The sequence below is a fragment of the Tachyglossus aculeatus genome, chromosome 1 (genome assembly GCF_015852505.1).
Source record: "Tachyglossus aculeatus isolate mTacAcu1 chromosome 1, mTacAcu1.pri, whole genome shotgun sequence".
Classification (NCBI taxonomy): Eukaryota; Metazoa; Chordata; class Mammalia; order Monotremata; family Tachyglossidae; genus Tachyglossus; species Tachyglossus aculeatus.
The window spans coordinates 137,580,620-137,599,027 of NC_052066.1; the positions used below are offsets into that span (position 1 = coordinate 137,580,620).

The window sequence follows — 18,408 nt, forward strand, 5'->3', positions numbered from 1 at the left end:
TGCATAAAGCCAGCAAACGTCCATAAAATAGCATCGAGTTCCACAGAGGCCGTCGGATGCCTCTCCCTCCCTCTCTGGCACGTGAAGAGGGTCACCAGTGGCCACCCTACCGAGCCCCGACGTGCCTTCAATCAATCAAGGTAGCGATGCACTTCCTAGCAAACCTAGCAGAGCACTTGAGCCTAAAAACGGATTAATTCATTCGAATCAACCAAAGAGAGAGCTGTGGGAAGGAGATCTGATCCCTGATCGGGTCCTGGAAATATCATTAAATCTCTCCTGCATCCATTCATCCATTCAATCGTACTTATTGAGCTCTTACTATGTGCAGCGTACTGTACTAAGTGCCTGGGAGAGTACGAAACAAAAGTTGACAGACTTCCTGCCCACAACAAGTGTAATGTCTAAAGGGGGAGAGAAAGGTTAATATAATAAATTACAGGTATGAACATAAAAATTAAAACTAAGCCGCTCAAAATTAAAACTCTCATCAATTGATCAATCATATTTATTGAGCACTTAATATGTGCAGGACACTTAATGTGTGCAGAGCTCTGTACTAAGCGCTTGGGAGAGTACAATACAACAGAATTAGCAGACACGTCCCCTGCCCATAATGCATCCTAGAGGGGTACATGTGGCCAAACACCGTGGCTGTTTTCATGACTGAATTAAAAACCCAAGTATATTTCAAGTGTGGGAATAATTAAAACTCCCAGATGATTAACAGACTCTCCACTCTTGACTAATGTTGCGGGGGGAGAAGGAGGAGTAGAGGGATGGAGAGATAAAGCCAATCTAAAACAGCAGTTACCAAAAAACCCTATTAATCCCAGGAAAGCAGGAAGCGAGCTCTTATCCAAGGAATGGATTTTCTGAAGCAGCAAAGGTTTACCTCCGGGACAACGGGAGCCTTACCAGGACAGGCGCCTCGCCGGTTTCTCAGGCTGGGGGGCCACATAGCTCTCGTTAAAGTGTCTGGTCTGGCCGGCCTCCAGCCCCCACGGATGGAAATAATAATAATAATAACAGTATTTGCTAAGCACTCACTATGTGTCAGGCACTTTACTAAGCACTGGGGTGGATACGAACAAATAGAGTTGAACAAAGTCCCTGTCCCATTTGGGGCTTACAGTCTCAATCCCCATTTTCCAGATGAGGTAACTGAGGCCCAGAGAAGTGAAGTGACTTGCCCAATGTCATACAGCAGACAAAGATTAGAACCCATGACCTTCTTACTCCCAGGCCCACGCTCTCTCCACAAGGTCATGCTGCTTCTCTAAGCCTCAGAAGAGGACTGGGTCAAAGCTAGCTCAGCATGGAACAAGGACCCAAAATAGCAAAACGATCACAAACTTATGGAGGGAAAGGGGAAAAAGAGGATGGGTGGCCAGCGGGGAGAATTACTTTCTAGAAAACTAAACAGCAAGGAATTCTTTCGAGAAAAAGGGATTCTCAGCGAAGGGTAGAATGGAGAAGGGGGTTTACCTAGATTACACCCCAAATGAGCCTGGGTTGCCGGGAGTCCAGGTCTACCCAGGCAACGGTGGAATCATGGACTAATTCTGCCCTGGATAACTCACAAAGTGCACTGTCCATGTTTGAATCCCTGAGATTTTTGAAGATTCCTGAAAAAAAATGTGCAAATGCTCTTGAAACGACAGTAAAATGAATGTAGTGCCAGGTACCTCACAAATAATCAGAATAAAGTAGTTTGTGGGTCAACAAGGAGAAAATTCTCCTAAACAAGGAGACTTGGTTTAACATTTTACCTAAGTGCCTTTTGTCATCACATTCTGACACTGAGAAACATGATGTATTCAATAGTTCTGAGTAGTTTTCCCCACTTCAACTGCTTTCAGTGGGAGAGCTGTCTGTGGAGTGGTCTATATGGAAAAGGTGCATAAGGATTTCATTATTTTGCAATTCAGATGCCTGATAGCAACAGATTGTTGTTCTCCACTTTTCACAGACATCCTACTTTTGCCAAGAAAACTACCGCCAACCACAGAGTTACTGCAATTCATCTTCAGCAGATATAGGGGTTCCCAACACTCAAGTGGAAAAGCTGATAAAGGCATTTCAAAGCATAATTTCCTTTAGCTCCTGCCAATCTTCTAACCCTGTGGCTCTTAGGCTGAAGGTGTTCCTTACTGTATAGCTACTGGAAAAAGAAAAAGAAAATCAGGGAGAAAAATGGGAAATTTTAAGAAATTATATTGATGGTTAAAAAGAAAAGAAAATTTAACAAGTAAATAACGCACACAGAACAAGATGGAGAGGAGGGTAGGTTAAAATAAGCCATCTAAATTGAAAATGGATCTCGACTGGTGTGCTTACCTGGATAGATGGGAATCTGTGCCTTAAATTGACGAGGATTACTCGGGCTAGCAGCAGTAGAATGGGCCTGGACGTCAGACTGTAGATTGATTCACCATCTAGAACCAGTAAATTCAGCGCACTTGCACTTAGTGCTTGGGGCTGAAAAATATGAAATTTGCAGAATAATTATAATACAGTCAGATACCTTTTACTGGAAAAGAAACTATTCATCGTCTATTTCTTTAAAAAAAGTGTGCGGTATTCATACACTTGCTATTTCCAATTCATTTCATTTTGAAATAAGCCATCCTTGGTGGTTAGTAATTTGACAATTCTGGCATAACCTCGATGGGTTCTATTTATATCTAGAGCTATATAAATACATCTATAGTTCAATATATATATATATATATATATATATACACATATTCATAGATAGATAAATCCATCCATCATAGTTATTGAGCACTTACTGTGCGCAGAGCACTGTATTAAGCACTTGAGTACAATATAACAAAATTAGTAGACTCATTCCCTGCCGACAACATAGATCTCTCTCTCTCTCTATATATATATATTCATTCATTCAATCATATTTATTGAGCGCTTACTGTGTGCAGAGCACTGTACTAAGCACTTGAGTACAATATAACAAAGTTAGTAGACTCATTCCCTGTCGACAACAGATCTCTCTCTCTATATATATATTCATTCAATCATATTTATTGAGCGCTGTGTGCAGAGCACTGTACTAAGCACTTGAGTACAATATAACAAAGTTAGTAGACTCATTCCCTGCCGACAACACACATCTCTCTCTCTCTCTCTCTCTCTCTCTCTCTATATATATATATTCATTCATTGAATCATATTTATTGAACGCTTACTGAGTGTACAGCACTGTACTAAGCACCTGAGTACAATATAACAAAGTTAGTAGACACATTCCCTGCCGACAACATAGATCTCTCTCTCTATATATATTCATTCAATCATATTTATTGAGCGCTGTGTGCAGAGCACTGTACTAAGCACTTGAGTACAATATAACAAAGTTAGTTGACTCATTCCCTGCCAACAACATAGATCTCTCTCTCTTTCTCTCTCTCTCTCTATATATTCATTCATTCAATCATATTTATTGAGCGCTTACTGTGTGCAGAGCACTGTACTAAGCACTTGAGTACAATATAACAAAGTTAGTAGACACATTCCCTGCCGACAACATAGATCTCTCTCCATATATATTCATTCAATCATATTTACCTCCTTCCCTTCCCCACAGCACCTGTATATATGTATATATGTTTGTACATATTTATTACTCTATTTATTTATTTTACCTGTACCTATCTATTCTATTCATTTTATTTTGTTAGTATGTTTGGTTTTGTTCTCTGTCTCCCCTTTTTAGACTGTGAGCCCACTGTTGGGTAGGGACCGTCTCTATATGTTGCCAACTTGTACTTCCCAAGCACTTAGTACAGTGCTCTGCACACAGTAAGCGCTCAATAAATACGATTGATTGATTGATTGAGCGCTGTGTGCAGAGCACTGTACTAAGCGCTTACAACAATAAAAGTCACATTTCCTGCCCACAACAAGCTTACAGACATCAGTACAAAAAAGTGAAATAAAATTACAGATATGCACATAAGTGCTGTGGGAAGACGGGAAGAGCAAAGAGAGCAAGTCAGGGCGAGGCAGAAGCGAGTGGGAGAGGAGGAAAAGTGGGGCTCAGTCTGGGAAGGCCTCTTGGAGGAGGCTTTGAAGGTGGGGAGAGTAATTGTCTGTCAGACTTGAGGAGGGAAGGCGTTCCAGGCTAGAGGCAGGGCGTGGGTCAGGGGTCGGTGGTGAGACAGGCGAGGCCGAGGCACAGTGAGCAGGTTGGCGCTACAGGATCATAGTTTGTGGGCTGGGTTGTAGAAGGAGAGAAGTGAGGTGAGGTAGGAGGGGACAGGGTGGTGAAGTGCTTTCAACCATCATCATCAATCGTATTTATTGAGCGCTTACTGTGTGCAGAGCACTGTACTAAGCACTTGGGAAGTACAAGTTGGCAACATATAGAGACAGTCCCTACCCGACAATGGGCTCACAGTCTAAAAGGGGGAGACAGAGAACAAAACCAAACATACTAACAAAATAAAATAAATAGAATAGGTATGTACAAGTAAAATAAATAAATAAAGAGTAACAAATATGTACAAACATATATACATATATACAGGTGCAGTGAGGAAGGGAAGGAGGTAAGATGTGGGGGATGGAGAGGGGGACGAGGGGGAGAGGAAGGAAAGGGCTCAGTGTGGGAAGGCCTCCTGGAGGAGGTGAGCTCTCAGTAGGGCCTTGAAGGGAGGGAACTAGCTTGGCGGATGTGCAGAGGGAGGGCATTCCAGGCCCCGGGGAGGACGTGGGCCGGGGGTTGATGGTGGGACAGGTGAGAACGAGGTGCGGTGAGGAGGTTAGCGGCAGAGGAGCGGAGGGTGCGGGCTGGGCTGGAGAAGGAGAGAAGGGAGGTGAGGTAGGAGGGGGCGAGGGGATGGACAGCCTGGAAGCCCAGGGTGAGGAGTTTCTGCCTGATGCGCAGATTGATTGGTAGCCACTGGAGATTTCTGAGGAGGGGAGTAACATGCCCAGAGCGTTTCTGGACAAAGACAATCTGGGCAGCAGCATGAAGTATGGATTGAAGTGGGGAGAGACACGAGGATGGGAGATCAGAGAGAAGGCCGAGGCAATAGTCCAGACGGGATAGGATGAGAGCTTGAACGAGAAGGGTAGCGGTGCGGATGGAGAGGAAAGGGCGGATCTTGGCAATGTTCAAGCCAATGGTGTGGAGTTTCTGTTTGATGCGGAGGTGGAAGGGAAACCACTGGAGTTTTTTCAGGAGCGGTGTGACATGTCCTGAACGTTTTTGTAGAAAAATGATCAGGGCAGTAGAGTGAAGTATGGGACTGGAGCGGGGAGAGACAGGAGGCTTGGGGGTCAGCAAGGAGGCTGATGCAGTAATCCATGCAGGTTAAGAATAATAATGATAATGATGACATTTGTTAAGCGCTTACTATGTGCAAAGCACTGTTCTAAGTTCTGGGGTGGATACAAGGTGATTAGGTTGTCCCACGTGGGGCTCACAGTCTTCATCCCCATTCTACAGATGAGGTAACCGAGGCACAGAGAAGTTAAGTGACTTGCCCAAAGTCACACTGCTGACAAGTGGCGAAACTGAGATTAGAACCCGGGTCCTCTGACCCCCCCCAAGCCCGTGCTCTTTCCACTGAGCCAGGCTGCTTCACCAGGTTAGGATGAGTGATTGTATTAACATGGTAGCAGTTTGGATGGAGAGGAGAGGGTGGATTTTAGCTATGCTGCAAAGGTGGGACCGACAGGATTTAGAGGTGGATTGAGTATGTGGGTTGAATGACAGACAGGAGTCAAGGATAACGCCAGGGTTGGTACATGTCCAATAAAGACCATTGATTGACTGCTTAATCGATATCCATGTCAATGCTCGATCCATTAATGAAAAACAAGTGTTCTAGGAATTCTAGGTCTGGTTTTCCCCATTAAGTATTAATTCTCCACTACTAGTTGCCTGGTGTCTGGTGTTACACGGGAAAATTCAATTGATTTTAGGTTATTGCCTAAAGTGCATATATGCTCTCCTGAAAATGCTAGAAACAAAAGCAAGATGGTACACAGTGGTTTTTTTGTTGTTGTTTTTCCCTTGGGAGCAAAGACAAAAAGATTCTTCCCTAGGCTCAACGCTTGAACGTACAACATAAAACCGATCCTAAGAAAAGTAAGCAGTATCAAAATGACTGCTCGAAAGTAGCCTTAAACCTGCGCCTGGATACAGGGGAAACTGGGTCAAAATTGGGTCAAAGTTTGGTTGCCCTGGGTTCCAGAGGGACTGAGTGCTTAAGAGGACAAAGAGAAACAAACATCTGTGTGTCGGTACAACAAATAAACATCTGTGTGTCGGTACAACAAATAAAGTGGTTAGTCAATTCAGGTTACGGATCAAACATTTCCCCTCTGAAAGGCGGCAGAAGGGAGTGGGAGATGGGGAAATGGGGGCTTAATCAGAAGAGGAGCACGGCCTTGTGGACAGGGCATGAGCCTGAGAGGCCTTGAGTTCTAATCCCGCCTCTGCCACTTGTCTGCTGTGTGACCTTGGACAAGTCACTTAAGTTCCCTGGGCTTCCGTAACCTCACCTGTAAAATGGGGATTAAGACTGTGAGCCCCATGTGGACAGGGACTGTGTCCAACCTGATCATTGGTTAATAATCAGGGAAGGAGATGCGATTTGAATATAATAATAATGATGGCATTTGTTAAGCGCTTACTATGTGCAAAGCACTGTTCTAAGCGCTGGGGAGGATACAAGGTGATCAGGTTGTCCCACGGCAGGGGGGCTCACAGTTTTAATCCCCATTTTACAGATGAGGCAACTGAGGCCCAGAGAAGTGAGGTCACCCAGCTGACAGTTGGCGGAGCCGGGATTTGAACCCATGACCTCTGGCTCCAAAGCCCGGGCTCTTTCCACTGAGCCGCGCTGCTTCTCCAAGGTGTGGAGAGCAGTGTTCGGTCAAGCATAAGGGGGATGGGGAAGATCGAGGTACAGTGAGTAGATAGAGAAGCAAAATGCATGGGCTGGGTTGTAGTGGGAAATCGGCCAAGTGAGGTAGGAGGGAGTGAGCTCACTGAGTGCTTTGAAGCCGGATTTGTTTGATGTGGAGGTGGATGGATAGCCACTGCATGTCCTTGAGGAATGGGGAAACATGGGCTGAAGGTTTTTACGGAAAAATGAAATATGGACTGGAGTGGGGAGAGGCAAGAGGCTGAGGCAGTAGTCATAGTGGGATAGAAAAATGCTTGGATCAGCGTAGTAGCAGTTTGGGGTGGAGAGGAAAACTGCAAGCGTGTGAAGGACGCGTGAAGAGGTCAGCTTGGGAGTAGCGGAGATAAGGAGAACTCAATCACCATCCATCACAACCAATGTATCACTAGGATTACAAACTGCTGGACTTCACTCTGCTTTAAAGAGCTAATGCGCAGTTCCTTTGGCTTCATTGTTTTTTGTCTGAGAACTCAGTGAACAATCACTGGACGCAAAGCAATCCGGGAGAAAGGGCTACTCGAAGTCTGGGGAGGAGAGCAGCAGGGAAAAAAAAGCTGAACCCTGGATGCTTCCTCCTCTCTGCTTCCAAAAAGAGGGCTGACACCGAAGCTCCAGTCCCTGCCCGCCTTCCTTGTTAAGGCAGGGGAAACAGTAATAATAATAACAGTATTTGTGAAGCGCTTACGGTGTCCCAAGAACTGTTCTAAGCGCTGGGGTCGATACGAGGTTGGACACAGTCCCTGTTCCATGGGGGGCTCACGGTCTTAATCCCATCCAGCGCTTAGAACAGTGCTTTGCACATAGTAAGCGCTTAATAAATGCCATCATCATTATTATTATTATTATTATTATTTGACAGATGAGGTAACTGAGGCCCAGAGAAATGAAGTGTCTTGCCCAAGGTCACACAGCAGACACGTGGCAGAACGGGGATTAGAACCCGGGTCCTCTGACCCCCCCAGGCCCGTGCTCTTTCCATTACGCCACACTGCTTCTCATCACGCACAGCAGAGGGGACAGGGAGGACCTTAGCTATGACTTTCAACCCCTCCACTCTACTGCACCCCAGCAAACGAATCTGCGGAAGCATCTTCCGCATGTCGGGCAACTCAAGAACCTATGATCCAGCAAGTCACGGTGCAGTAAAATGTTTGATGCTTTGCAAGAAGACACAGCAAGGACTCAAGGTGGAAGGGATGGACGATGCATTCGAAACACACTGCTGATGTCCTTTTACCCCCAGCCACATCATCAAAGTGATTCTTCTCCAGGCCAAGAAAATCCTATACCCCCATAAAGGATCCAGAAGTGAAATCCAGGTAAAATCTGCCTCGGAAGGGCAAGACATTGGTCTCTGGGGGATTAGATCCCTCTCTTTCCCCTCCATTACTCTTGACCACTCCTTCGCATCACAATATTTCCCAGTTTCTGTCACTAATGTAATTCTTTCAGAATAAAAAAATTCTGTACCTTGCGGACAAACAAACAAAGGCAGCATGGCCTAGAGTAAGAGGCCCTGGGTTCTAATCCCGGCTCGGCCACTTGTCTTCTGTGTGAATTTGGGCCAACCACTTCACTTCCCCTTTTAGACTGTGAGCCCACTGTTGGGTAGGGACTGTCTCTATATGTTGCCAACTTGTACTTCCCAAGCGCTTAGTACAGTGCTCTGCACACAGTAAGCGCTCAATAAATACGATTGATTGATTGATTGATTCTCTGTGCCTCAGGTTACCTCATCTGTAAAATGGGGAGGGAGACTGTGAACCCCACGTAGGACAGGGATTGTGTACAACCTGATTTGCTTGTAAATAAATGATGGCATTTTGTCAAGCGCTTACTATGTGCAAAGCACTGTTCTAAGCGCTGGGAAGGCTACAAGGTGATCACGTTGTCCCACGTGGGGCTCACAGTCCTAATCCCCATTTTACAGATGAGGTAACTGAGGCACAGAGAAATTGAGTGACTTGCCCAAAGCCACACAGCTGACAATTGGCGGAGCCGGGATTGGAACCCATGACCTCCGACTCCCAAGCCCGTGCTCTTTCCACTGAGCCACGCTGCTTCTCTGTACCTATGCCAGCGCTTAGTACAATGCCTGCCACGTAGTAAGCGCTTAATAAATACCACAATTATTATTATTATTCTCTATGTCTCAGTTACCTTATCTGTAAAATTGGGATTAAGACTGTGAGCCCCATGTGGGACAGGGACTGTGTCCAACCTGATTACCTTGTATCTAACTCAATGCTTAGAACAGTGCCTGGCACATAGTAAGCGCTTATTATTAATAATAATAATAATTAATAAATGATTAATAAAGGATCCATACGTGAAACTCAGCTAAAAACTACCTCAGAAGGGCAAGACATTGGTCTCCGGGAGATCAGAGCCCTCTCTTTGCCCTCCATTACTCTTGACAACTCCTCCACATCACTTAATCTTTCCCAGTTTCTGTCGAATCAACAAATATGCCAGACAAGTCCAATATTCCAGAGTGGGTCAATTGCCCAGATTCATCAAGAGGACTAATTGCCAGATTGTCTTCCTGCAGTCAGTTTGGGTCTCGGGAATCTTTGGGCTTTGAGATTAGGTGGTCCACGAAATGGAGATTCTTGAATCAAGTGGTATTGCGATGTTCAACACATTTAGGGAGTAAAAATTCCCAGGCAAATCCAAGGTGAGATTACTGCAGTATTAGGAGGCACTTAACAGATACCACTATTAGTAGTATACTAATAATAATTACTTTACTACTGATAATTGTGGTATTTGTTAAGTACCCGCTGTGTGCATGCACTCTCCTAAGCTCTGGGGTGGATACAAGGTAATCAGATCGGATACCGTCCCTGTGCAGTATGAGGCTCACAGCCTTCAGAAGGGGAAGAACAGGCTTTTCATCTCCATTTTACAGATGAGGAAACCAAGGCACGGAATAGTTAAGTGACTTGCCCAAGGTTACACAGCAGCCAAGTGCTGGAGGTGGGATTATTAAGCACTCATCTTCAGCTATGCACAGAAAAGTAAAATCCTTGCTTCACTAAGACAGAAGCGGAGATAACCGTGACTGAAAATCCTCCTGATATCCCATGCCTTCTAATTAATTCCCAAGAAAAATCCTCATCACATAAATCTCTCTGGTTCCATCTCTAGCACTCTTATTTACCTGTTTATTCTGATCTTCGGCACCTTTGCGCCTATGTTTGCCCAAATATACATATTTGATCATTTCAGTTTCTCCGTTTGCGGATATTTACCCCATTAAATTGAACACTTCTTATGATCAGGGAACACCTCCCTTCATTGAAATGTACTTCCCAAGCAATTAGTACAGTACACTGCACCCCGTGGGGGTTCATATCATCTACTACTGTTGTTGCAGCTACTACTATTAAAACTAGTGCCAAAGACCGAAGAAATGGGTTTGGCAAGGATAGAGTTTCTGAAATTAAATTTCCATTCTATCATCCTCAAAATTTTGATTAAATGTCAAGCGTACTGAGCAGGATCCAGTCTTCTGGTGAAAAAGAATTTTGAGCAAATCAAAGCAAAGATTAATCGAATCTTAAAGCCAGTCTGTTTTCAATGCAGCTGTCCTACTGCATTTCAGTCTAGTTAGAGCTTGCATTTCCCATCCTCTTGAGGACACAAAAATAGAGCTATTTGTCGGCTCCTTGTGCGCAGAGAATGTGTCTATTGTTGTACTGTACTCTCCCAAGTGCTTAGAACAGTCCTCTGCACACAGTAAGCACTCGATAAATACGATTGAATGAATGAATGAATGACCAATCCCTTTCTCTCACTATTTTTCCATGCTTGTGGAGGCTACGGGGATCAGCGAGCAGTGGTGTGGATCAATCCTTACTCCTCTTGATGTTGAAACTAGTGAGGGAGTAAGGGAGAAGGAGCAGGAAACCAGCCAAACCAAACAGACAGTGTAGGGGTGGCAACAGAAAAACCAACTGTTATCAGAAAACTGCTTATTTTCAGTGGAAGAACATGCCCCCCCACTAGGGTTCATTCTAAAGTCATGAAGGACCTCACATCGCTCCCCGAGACAAGATGAATTAATTAATGACCCTTCCTTAAGGAAAGTAGCTCTTGGGAAAACCACAAACCCGGGAATCGGAGGCCCCGGGCTCTACTCCCACTTCCATCCCTTGCCTGCTCTGTGACCTCACTTAACTGCCCTGGGACTCAGTTTCCTCAACTGTAAAACGGGGATGCGGTACTTGTTCTCCCGCCTACTTAGACCGTGAGGTGGGACAGGGACTGTGTCTCACCTGATTAACTGGCAGCCGTCAATGGAATTGATCGAGCGCTTACTATGTGCAGAGCGCTATCTACCCCAGCACTCACAACAGTGCTTGTCACATAGTAAGTACTTAAATACAATAATTATGATGATAACAATAATAATAACGACGATGACAGCATCAGCCCGGAGAACTCTCAGTGGTCTCGTGATTTCCATTTGCACCACGGTGTTTCTGCAGGGTGCAGACTGGTTTATCAACCTGGGATCTAGAAGAAGGGGCATGGGCGGGCGGGATATTTGCGGGGCTAGCGGGGGGAGAAGGAAGGAGCTACTTTTCATACGGATAGAAAGGACAGCCAACCTTTCAAAGTCTTCCTTCTCTTTTCTCCACTTTACACCGTGGGGTCCCTGTCTGTCTTTCCTGGTTGGTTGGTTGGCTGTATTTCTTTCCTTTCGGTTTTTGATTCCTAACCCTGGTTTTTGTTGTACTTTTCCACTGTTCTCAGCAAGATGACAGTGAGCGCCGTGATCAATAGTGGCTCGTGAAAAATGGGTCAAGGATGCTGCTGCTCACGAGGTGTTTCCACGGACGGTCTGTTCGACGATCACAGGCTGCGCCCGCTCTCCTCATCCCATCACATCGAGCCCACTATTGGGTAGGGACTGCCTCTATATGTTGCCAACTTGTACTTCCCAAGCGCTTAGTACAGTGCTCTGCACACAGTAAGCGCTCAATAAATACGATTGATGATGACACGTGCTGCTGGACATGTGGGGGGGAAACTTCAATATCATCACTGCTTTAAAAGCACATCCAACTCCTACTGGGCTGGTGGTAGGAAAAAACTTTCTACTACACCCCAGCCCGCACACATTGCTCCTCTAACGCTAACCTTCTCACTGTACCTCGATTTCGCCCACATCCTGCCCCTGGCCTGAACCCCTTCCCTCCTCAAATCCGACGGACAATTACTCTCCCCAGCTTCAAATCCTTATTGGATAATAATAACAATACAATAATTTTGGTATTCGTTAAGCGCTTACTATGTACAAAGCACTGTGAGCCCACTATTGGGTAGGGACTGTCTCTATATGTTGCCAACTTGTATTTCCCAAGCGCTTTTTTCAGCGCTCTGCACACAGTAAGCGCTCAATAAATACGATTGATGATGATGATGATGATGATGGGGAGGATACAAAGTGATCAGGTTGTCCCATGTGGGGCTCACGGTCTCATTCCCCATTTTACAGATGAGGTCACTGAGGCACAGAGAAGTTAAGTGACTTGCCCAAAGTCACACAGCTGACAAACGGCGGAGCTGGGATTTGAACCCATGACCTCTGACTCCCAAGCCCAGGCTCTTTCCACTGAGCCACGCTTCTTCTCTAAGGGAACTGAAGGCACATCTCCTCCAAGAGGCCTTCTTTGACTAATCACTCCTTTCTGCGTCACCCTGATTTGCTCCCTTTATTCATACCCCCTCCCATCCCCACAGTCCTTAGGTACAGATCTGTAATTTATTTATTTAATGTCTGTCTCTCCCTCTAGACTGTAAGTTTGTTGTGGGCAGGGAATGAGTCTGTCCTATTATACTGTACTCTCCCAAGCACTTAGTACAGTGCTCTACATCATCCTCACAGTCCTTAGGTACAGATCTGTAATTTATTTATTTAATGTCTGTCTCTCCCTCTAGACTGTAAGTTTGTTGTGGGCAGGGAATGAGTCGGTCCTATTATACTGTATTCTCCCAAGCACTTAGTACAGTGCTCTACACCATCCCCACAGTCCTTAGGTACAGAGCTGTAATTTATTTATTGAATGTCTGTCTCTCCCTCTAGACTGTAAGTTTGTTGTGGGCAGGGAATGTGTCTGTCCTATTATACTGTACTCTCCCAAGCACTTAGTACAGTGTTCTACACCATCCCCACAGTCCTTAGGTACAGAGCTGTAATTTATTTATTGAATGTCTGTCTCTCCCTCTAGACTGCAAGTTTGTTGTGGGCAGGGAATGTGTCTGTCATTATACTGTACTCTCCCAAGCACTTAGTACAGCGCTCTACACCATCCCCACAGTCCTTAGGTACATATCTGTAATTTATTTATTTTATGTCTGTCTCTCCCTCTAGACTGCAAGTTTGTTGTGTCTGTCCTATTATACTGTACTCTCCCAAGCACTTAGTACAGCGCTCTACACCATCCCCACAGTCCTTAGGTACATATCTGTAATTTATTTATTTTATGTCTGTCTCTCCCTCTAGACTGCAAGTTTGTTGTGTCTGTCCTATTATACTGTACTCTCCCAAGCACTTAGTACAGCGCTCTACACCATCCCCACAGTCCTTAGGTACATATCTGTAATGTATTTATTTTATGTCTGTCTCTCCCTCTAGACTGCAAGTTTCTTGTGTCTGTCCTATTATACTGTACTCTCCCAAGCACTTAGTACAGTGCTCTACACACAGTAAACGCTCAAGAAATACAATTGAATGAGCTTTCTCCTTTCCCGACCCCTAAAATAAAGTCATCTAAAAAATACAGGGAGGCCGATTGGGGTCTCCTGCTGAGGAAGAGGCGGAGTGTTTCATGCTCTCTCCCTTACAGGGTCTAATTTTCTACCCGACACAAGCTCACATTCTCCATCCCACCCGAGCTGGTCACACTGGTCTTCTGCCTCTGACATTTTCTTCCCCCTCAAGACTGTAAGATCCTTTATTTTTTTAAGTGGTATTTGTTAATTTGCCAGGCACAGTCATAAGCACTGGGATAGACACAAGATAATCAGGTTGGACACAGTCCCCGTCCTACAGAGGCTCAGGGTTGTCTTAAGCCCATTTTACAGATGAGGTAACTGAGGCACAGAGAAGTGAAACGTCTAGCCCGGGGTCACGGAAAAGACAAGTGGCGGAGCTGGGATTACAACCCAGGTCCTCTGACTCCCAGGACTGTGATCTTTCCACTAGACCGCACTGCTTCTCCTTGAGGGCCAGGATCATTTCTACTGGCTCTAATAATAATAATAATGGCATTATTATTAATAATGACATAGTAATGGCGCTTACTATGTGCAAAGCACTGTTCTAAGCGCTGGGGAGGTTACGAGGTGATAAAGTTGTCCCACGGGGGGCTCACAATCTTTATCATCAATCATATTTATTGAGCGCTTACTATGTGCAGAGCACAGTACTAACCGCTTAAGCACAATCTTAATCCCCATTTTACAGATGAGGCAACTGAGGCCCAGAGAAGTGAAGTGACTTGCCCAAAGTCGCACAGCTGACAACTGACGGAGCCGGCATTTGAACCCATGACCTCTGACCCCAAAGCCCGGGCTCTTTCCACTGAGCCATGCTGTTTTGTACTCTCCCAAATGCTAAGTACAGTGCTCTGCACACAGTGAGTGCTCGATGAATACTATCGATTAATTGATTCAGGCTCACTATGCCTGGAATTCCCTCTCCCCTTCTAAACTGCCAGACCGCAAGCTCCTTTCTTCTTTAAATAGCTCCTTGCCCCCGCCTCTCCCCACTCCGATCTACACTACATACCGCTTCATGGATCATCTTCTTGAACCGTTCCTCGGCATCTATCTTCCCACCCCTTAAAAACCTCCACTAAGCTTCCCATTTCTCTTCCCATCAAGCAAGAACTCCTGACAATCAGCTTCAAGGTTCTCTACCAATTTTCTCCATCATATGGACCAGGCTCCCTTCATCCACTACTCCGTCTCTCCTTTCATTCCTCCCAGAGCTAAGTTCAGTGATGATGATGATGATGATGGTATTTGTTAAGCGCTTACTATGTGCAAAGCACCGTTCTAAGCGCTGGGGAGGTTACAAGGTGACCACAGTTTCAATCCCCATTTTACAGATGAGGTAACTGAGGCACGGGGAAGTGAAGTGACGTGCCCCAAGTCACACAGCTGACAGTTGGTGGAGCCGGGATTTGAACCCATGACGCCTGACTCCAAAGCCCGGGCTCTTTCCACTGAGCCACGCTGCTTCTCACTGGAGACAAAGGTGGCTGAGGTTCTCGCCCAAGAGCTCCGTTCTGTGGATGATCTTTTTTATGGCATTTATTAAGTGCTTACTATGTGCAAAGCACTGTTCTAAGCGCTGGGGAGGTTACAAGATGATCAGGTTGTCCCACAGGGGGCTCACAGTCTTAATCCCCATTTCACAGATGAGGTGACTGAGGCACAGAGATGTTAAGTGACTTAACCAAAGTCACACAGCTGACAATTGGTGGAGCCGGGATTTGAACCCATGACCTCTGACTCCAAAGCCCGTGATCTTTCCACTGAGCCACGCTGCTTCCCCGATAATAATAATGGTAGCATTTATTAAGAGCTTGCTATGTGCAAAGCACTGTTCTAAGCACTGGGGAGGTTACACGGTGATCAGGTTGCCCCACGGGGGGCTCACAGTCTTCATCCCCATTTTCCAGATGAGGGAACTGAGGCCCAGAGAAGCGAAGTGACTTGCCCAAAGTCACCCAGCTGACAAGTGGCGGAGCCGGGATTTGAACCCCTGACCTCCGACTCCCAAGTCCGTGCCCTTTCCGCTGAGCCCACGTCATCCCCCGGGCCTGGAATGCCCTCCCTCTGCCCCTCCGCCAAGCTAGCTCTCTTCCTCCCTTCAAGGCCCTGCTGAGAGCTCACCTCCTCCAGGAGGCCTTCCCACACTCAGCCCCTTCCTTCCTCTCCCCCTCGTCCCCTTCTCCATCCCCCCCATCTTACCTCCTTCCCTTCCCCACAGCACCTGCATATATGTATATATGGTTGTACATATTTATTACTCTATTTATTTATTTATTTTACTTGTACATATCTATCCTATTTATTTTATTTTGTTGGTATGTTTGGTGTTGTTCTCTGTCTCCCCCTTTTAGACTGTGAGCCCACTGTTGGGTAGGGACTGTCTCTATGTGCTGCCAATTTGTACTTCCCAAGCGCTTAGTACAGTGCTCTGCACATAGTAAGCGCTCAATAAATACGATTGATGATGATGACGATGATGAGCCACGCTGATCAGTGCTCTGCTCTTAAAAAATACTATTTACTGCTCTTCTCATATTAGCCTCCTAACTGTACGCCTCTCTGGACTCCCACCTCCAGCCTTCCCTCGCATTATTCTCCAGGCTTGGAGCGTCCCGCCTTCAGATGGGACACTATCAATCAATCAATCAATCGTATTTATTGAGCGCTACCCAGCTCTCCCCTTGCTCAAAGGCCTCCTAAAATCCCATCTCCTCCAACAAGCCTTCCTCAACTGACTCCTGTCCCCCCAAATCACATCAACCCAACTACCGCCTCTAGCACATCCTTCGGCGTAGCAGGGCTTGGGGACTCGGGGGACCTGTGTTCTAATCCCAGTCCGTCCCGTGCCTGCAGTGTGACCTTGGACAAGTCACAACTCCTCGGGGGACCTGTTTTCTAATCCCAGTCCGTCCCTTGCCTGCAGTGTGACCTTGGACGAGTCACAACTCCTCTACGCCTCCGTCTCCTCTCTCCTTAGACTGTGAGTCCCGGGTGGGACAGGGACTGTGTCTGATCTAATTATCTTGTAACTACCCCAGAGTTTAAAACAGTGCTTGACACATAAATCTATTTATTTATTTTATTTGTACAGATCTATTCTATTTATTTTATTTTGTTAGTATGTTTGGTTTCGTTCTCTGTCTCCCCCTTTTAGACTGTGAGCCCACTGTTGGGTAGGGACTGTCTCTAGATGTTGCCAATTTGTACTTCCCAAGCGCTTAGTACAGTGCTCTGCACATAGTAAGCGCTCAATAAATACGATTGATGATGATGATAAGCCCTTAGAAAATACCATAATAGTAACCATAATCCTAATACATCCTTCCTCAGCACTTGCACTGAGTTGATTCTTCATTCTGACTATTCTGATTATTCATTCAGTCTTTTAGACTGTGAGCCCACTGTTGGGTAGGGACTGTCTCTATATGTTGCCAATTTGTACTTCCCAAGCGCTTAGTATAGTGCTCTGCACACAGTAAGCGCTCCATAAATACGATTGATGATGACTACTCTATTTAAATTTTTTTTTTTTTTATGTCTTGCCTCCCAGAGTGTAAAACCTCTGGCTCCTGCTTCAGTTGTTCGCTTTCTTCTCCCATCTCCCTTCTGCAGCAGCACTGCCCTTGGATTTGCGCCTTTTATTCACCCCATAGCACGATCGATTTACTTATATTAATGTCAGTCTCTCCTGCTAGATTGCAAGCTCCTTGTGGGCAGGGAACATGTCTACCGACTGCTATACTGTACCGTCCCCGGCGCTTAGTATAGTGCTGTACACATGGGAAGCATTTAAGATATACGATGGATTGACTGAAGCGTGTAGTAAAGTGCACAGTACCTAGGGGGTACTCAGTCCATTCCATTACTACTTCCTGAAAACCCAGCTCCCCCCTGAGAAGCTTCACTTATTTATTCATTCAATCATATTTACTGCGCGCCTACTGTGTGCAAAGCACTGTACTAAGCATTTGGGAGAGTACAACTTGTCCGGTTCGTACCCAGCCAACAGTCACCCTCGCCACTTGTGGACAGTTCACCTATCCACAGCCCTTATCATTCATTCATTCATTCAATTGTATTTATTGAGCACTTAACTCTGTGCAGAGCACTGTACTAAGCGCTTGGGAAGTACAAGCTTGGAGAAGCAGCGTGGCTCGATGGAAAGAGCCCGGGCTTGGGAGTCGGAGGTTGTGGGTTCTAATCCCGGCTCTGCCACTTGTCAGCTGGTGACTTTGGGCAAGTCACTTAACTTCTCTGTGCCTTAGCTACCTCATCTATAAAATGGGGATTGAGATTAAGAGCCCCACATGGGACAACCTGATCACCTTGTATCCCCCCCAGTGCTTAGCACATAGTAAGCGCTTAACAAATACCATCATTATTATAAGTCTGCAACGTATAGAGACTGATTTTTTTTTTATGGTATTTGTTGAGTGCTTACTATGTGCCAGGCACTGTACTAAGTGCTGGAGTAAGATGCAAGATAATCAGGTTGGACACAATCCATGACCAACATGGGGCTCACAGTTTCAAACCCCATTTTCAGATGAGGTAACTGAGGCACAGAGGAGTGAAGTGACTAGCCCAAGGTCACACAGCAGACCCGTGGCAGGGCTAGGATTAGAACTCAGGTCCCGAGTCCCATGCTTTATCCACTAGGCAAGGCTGTGTCTGC

The 18,408-nt window shown here is 45.7% G+C and overlaps 1 protein-coding gene across 1 annotated transcript in view; it reads right to left on the reverse strand.

Moving 5' to 3' along the window:
• TTC27 (tetratricopeptide repeat domain 27) overlaps nt 1-18,408 on the reverse strand; it is a 264,277-nt gene that overhangs the window by 228,667 nt on the left and 17,202 nt on the right. Inside the window, 1 exon segment of the mRNA XM_038747964.1 lies at nt 2,341-2,481. Within this exon segment, the coding sequence (XP_038603892.1) occupies nt 2,341-2,481 (141 nt within the window).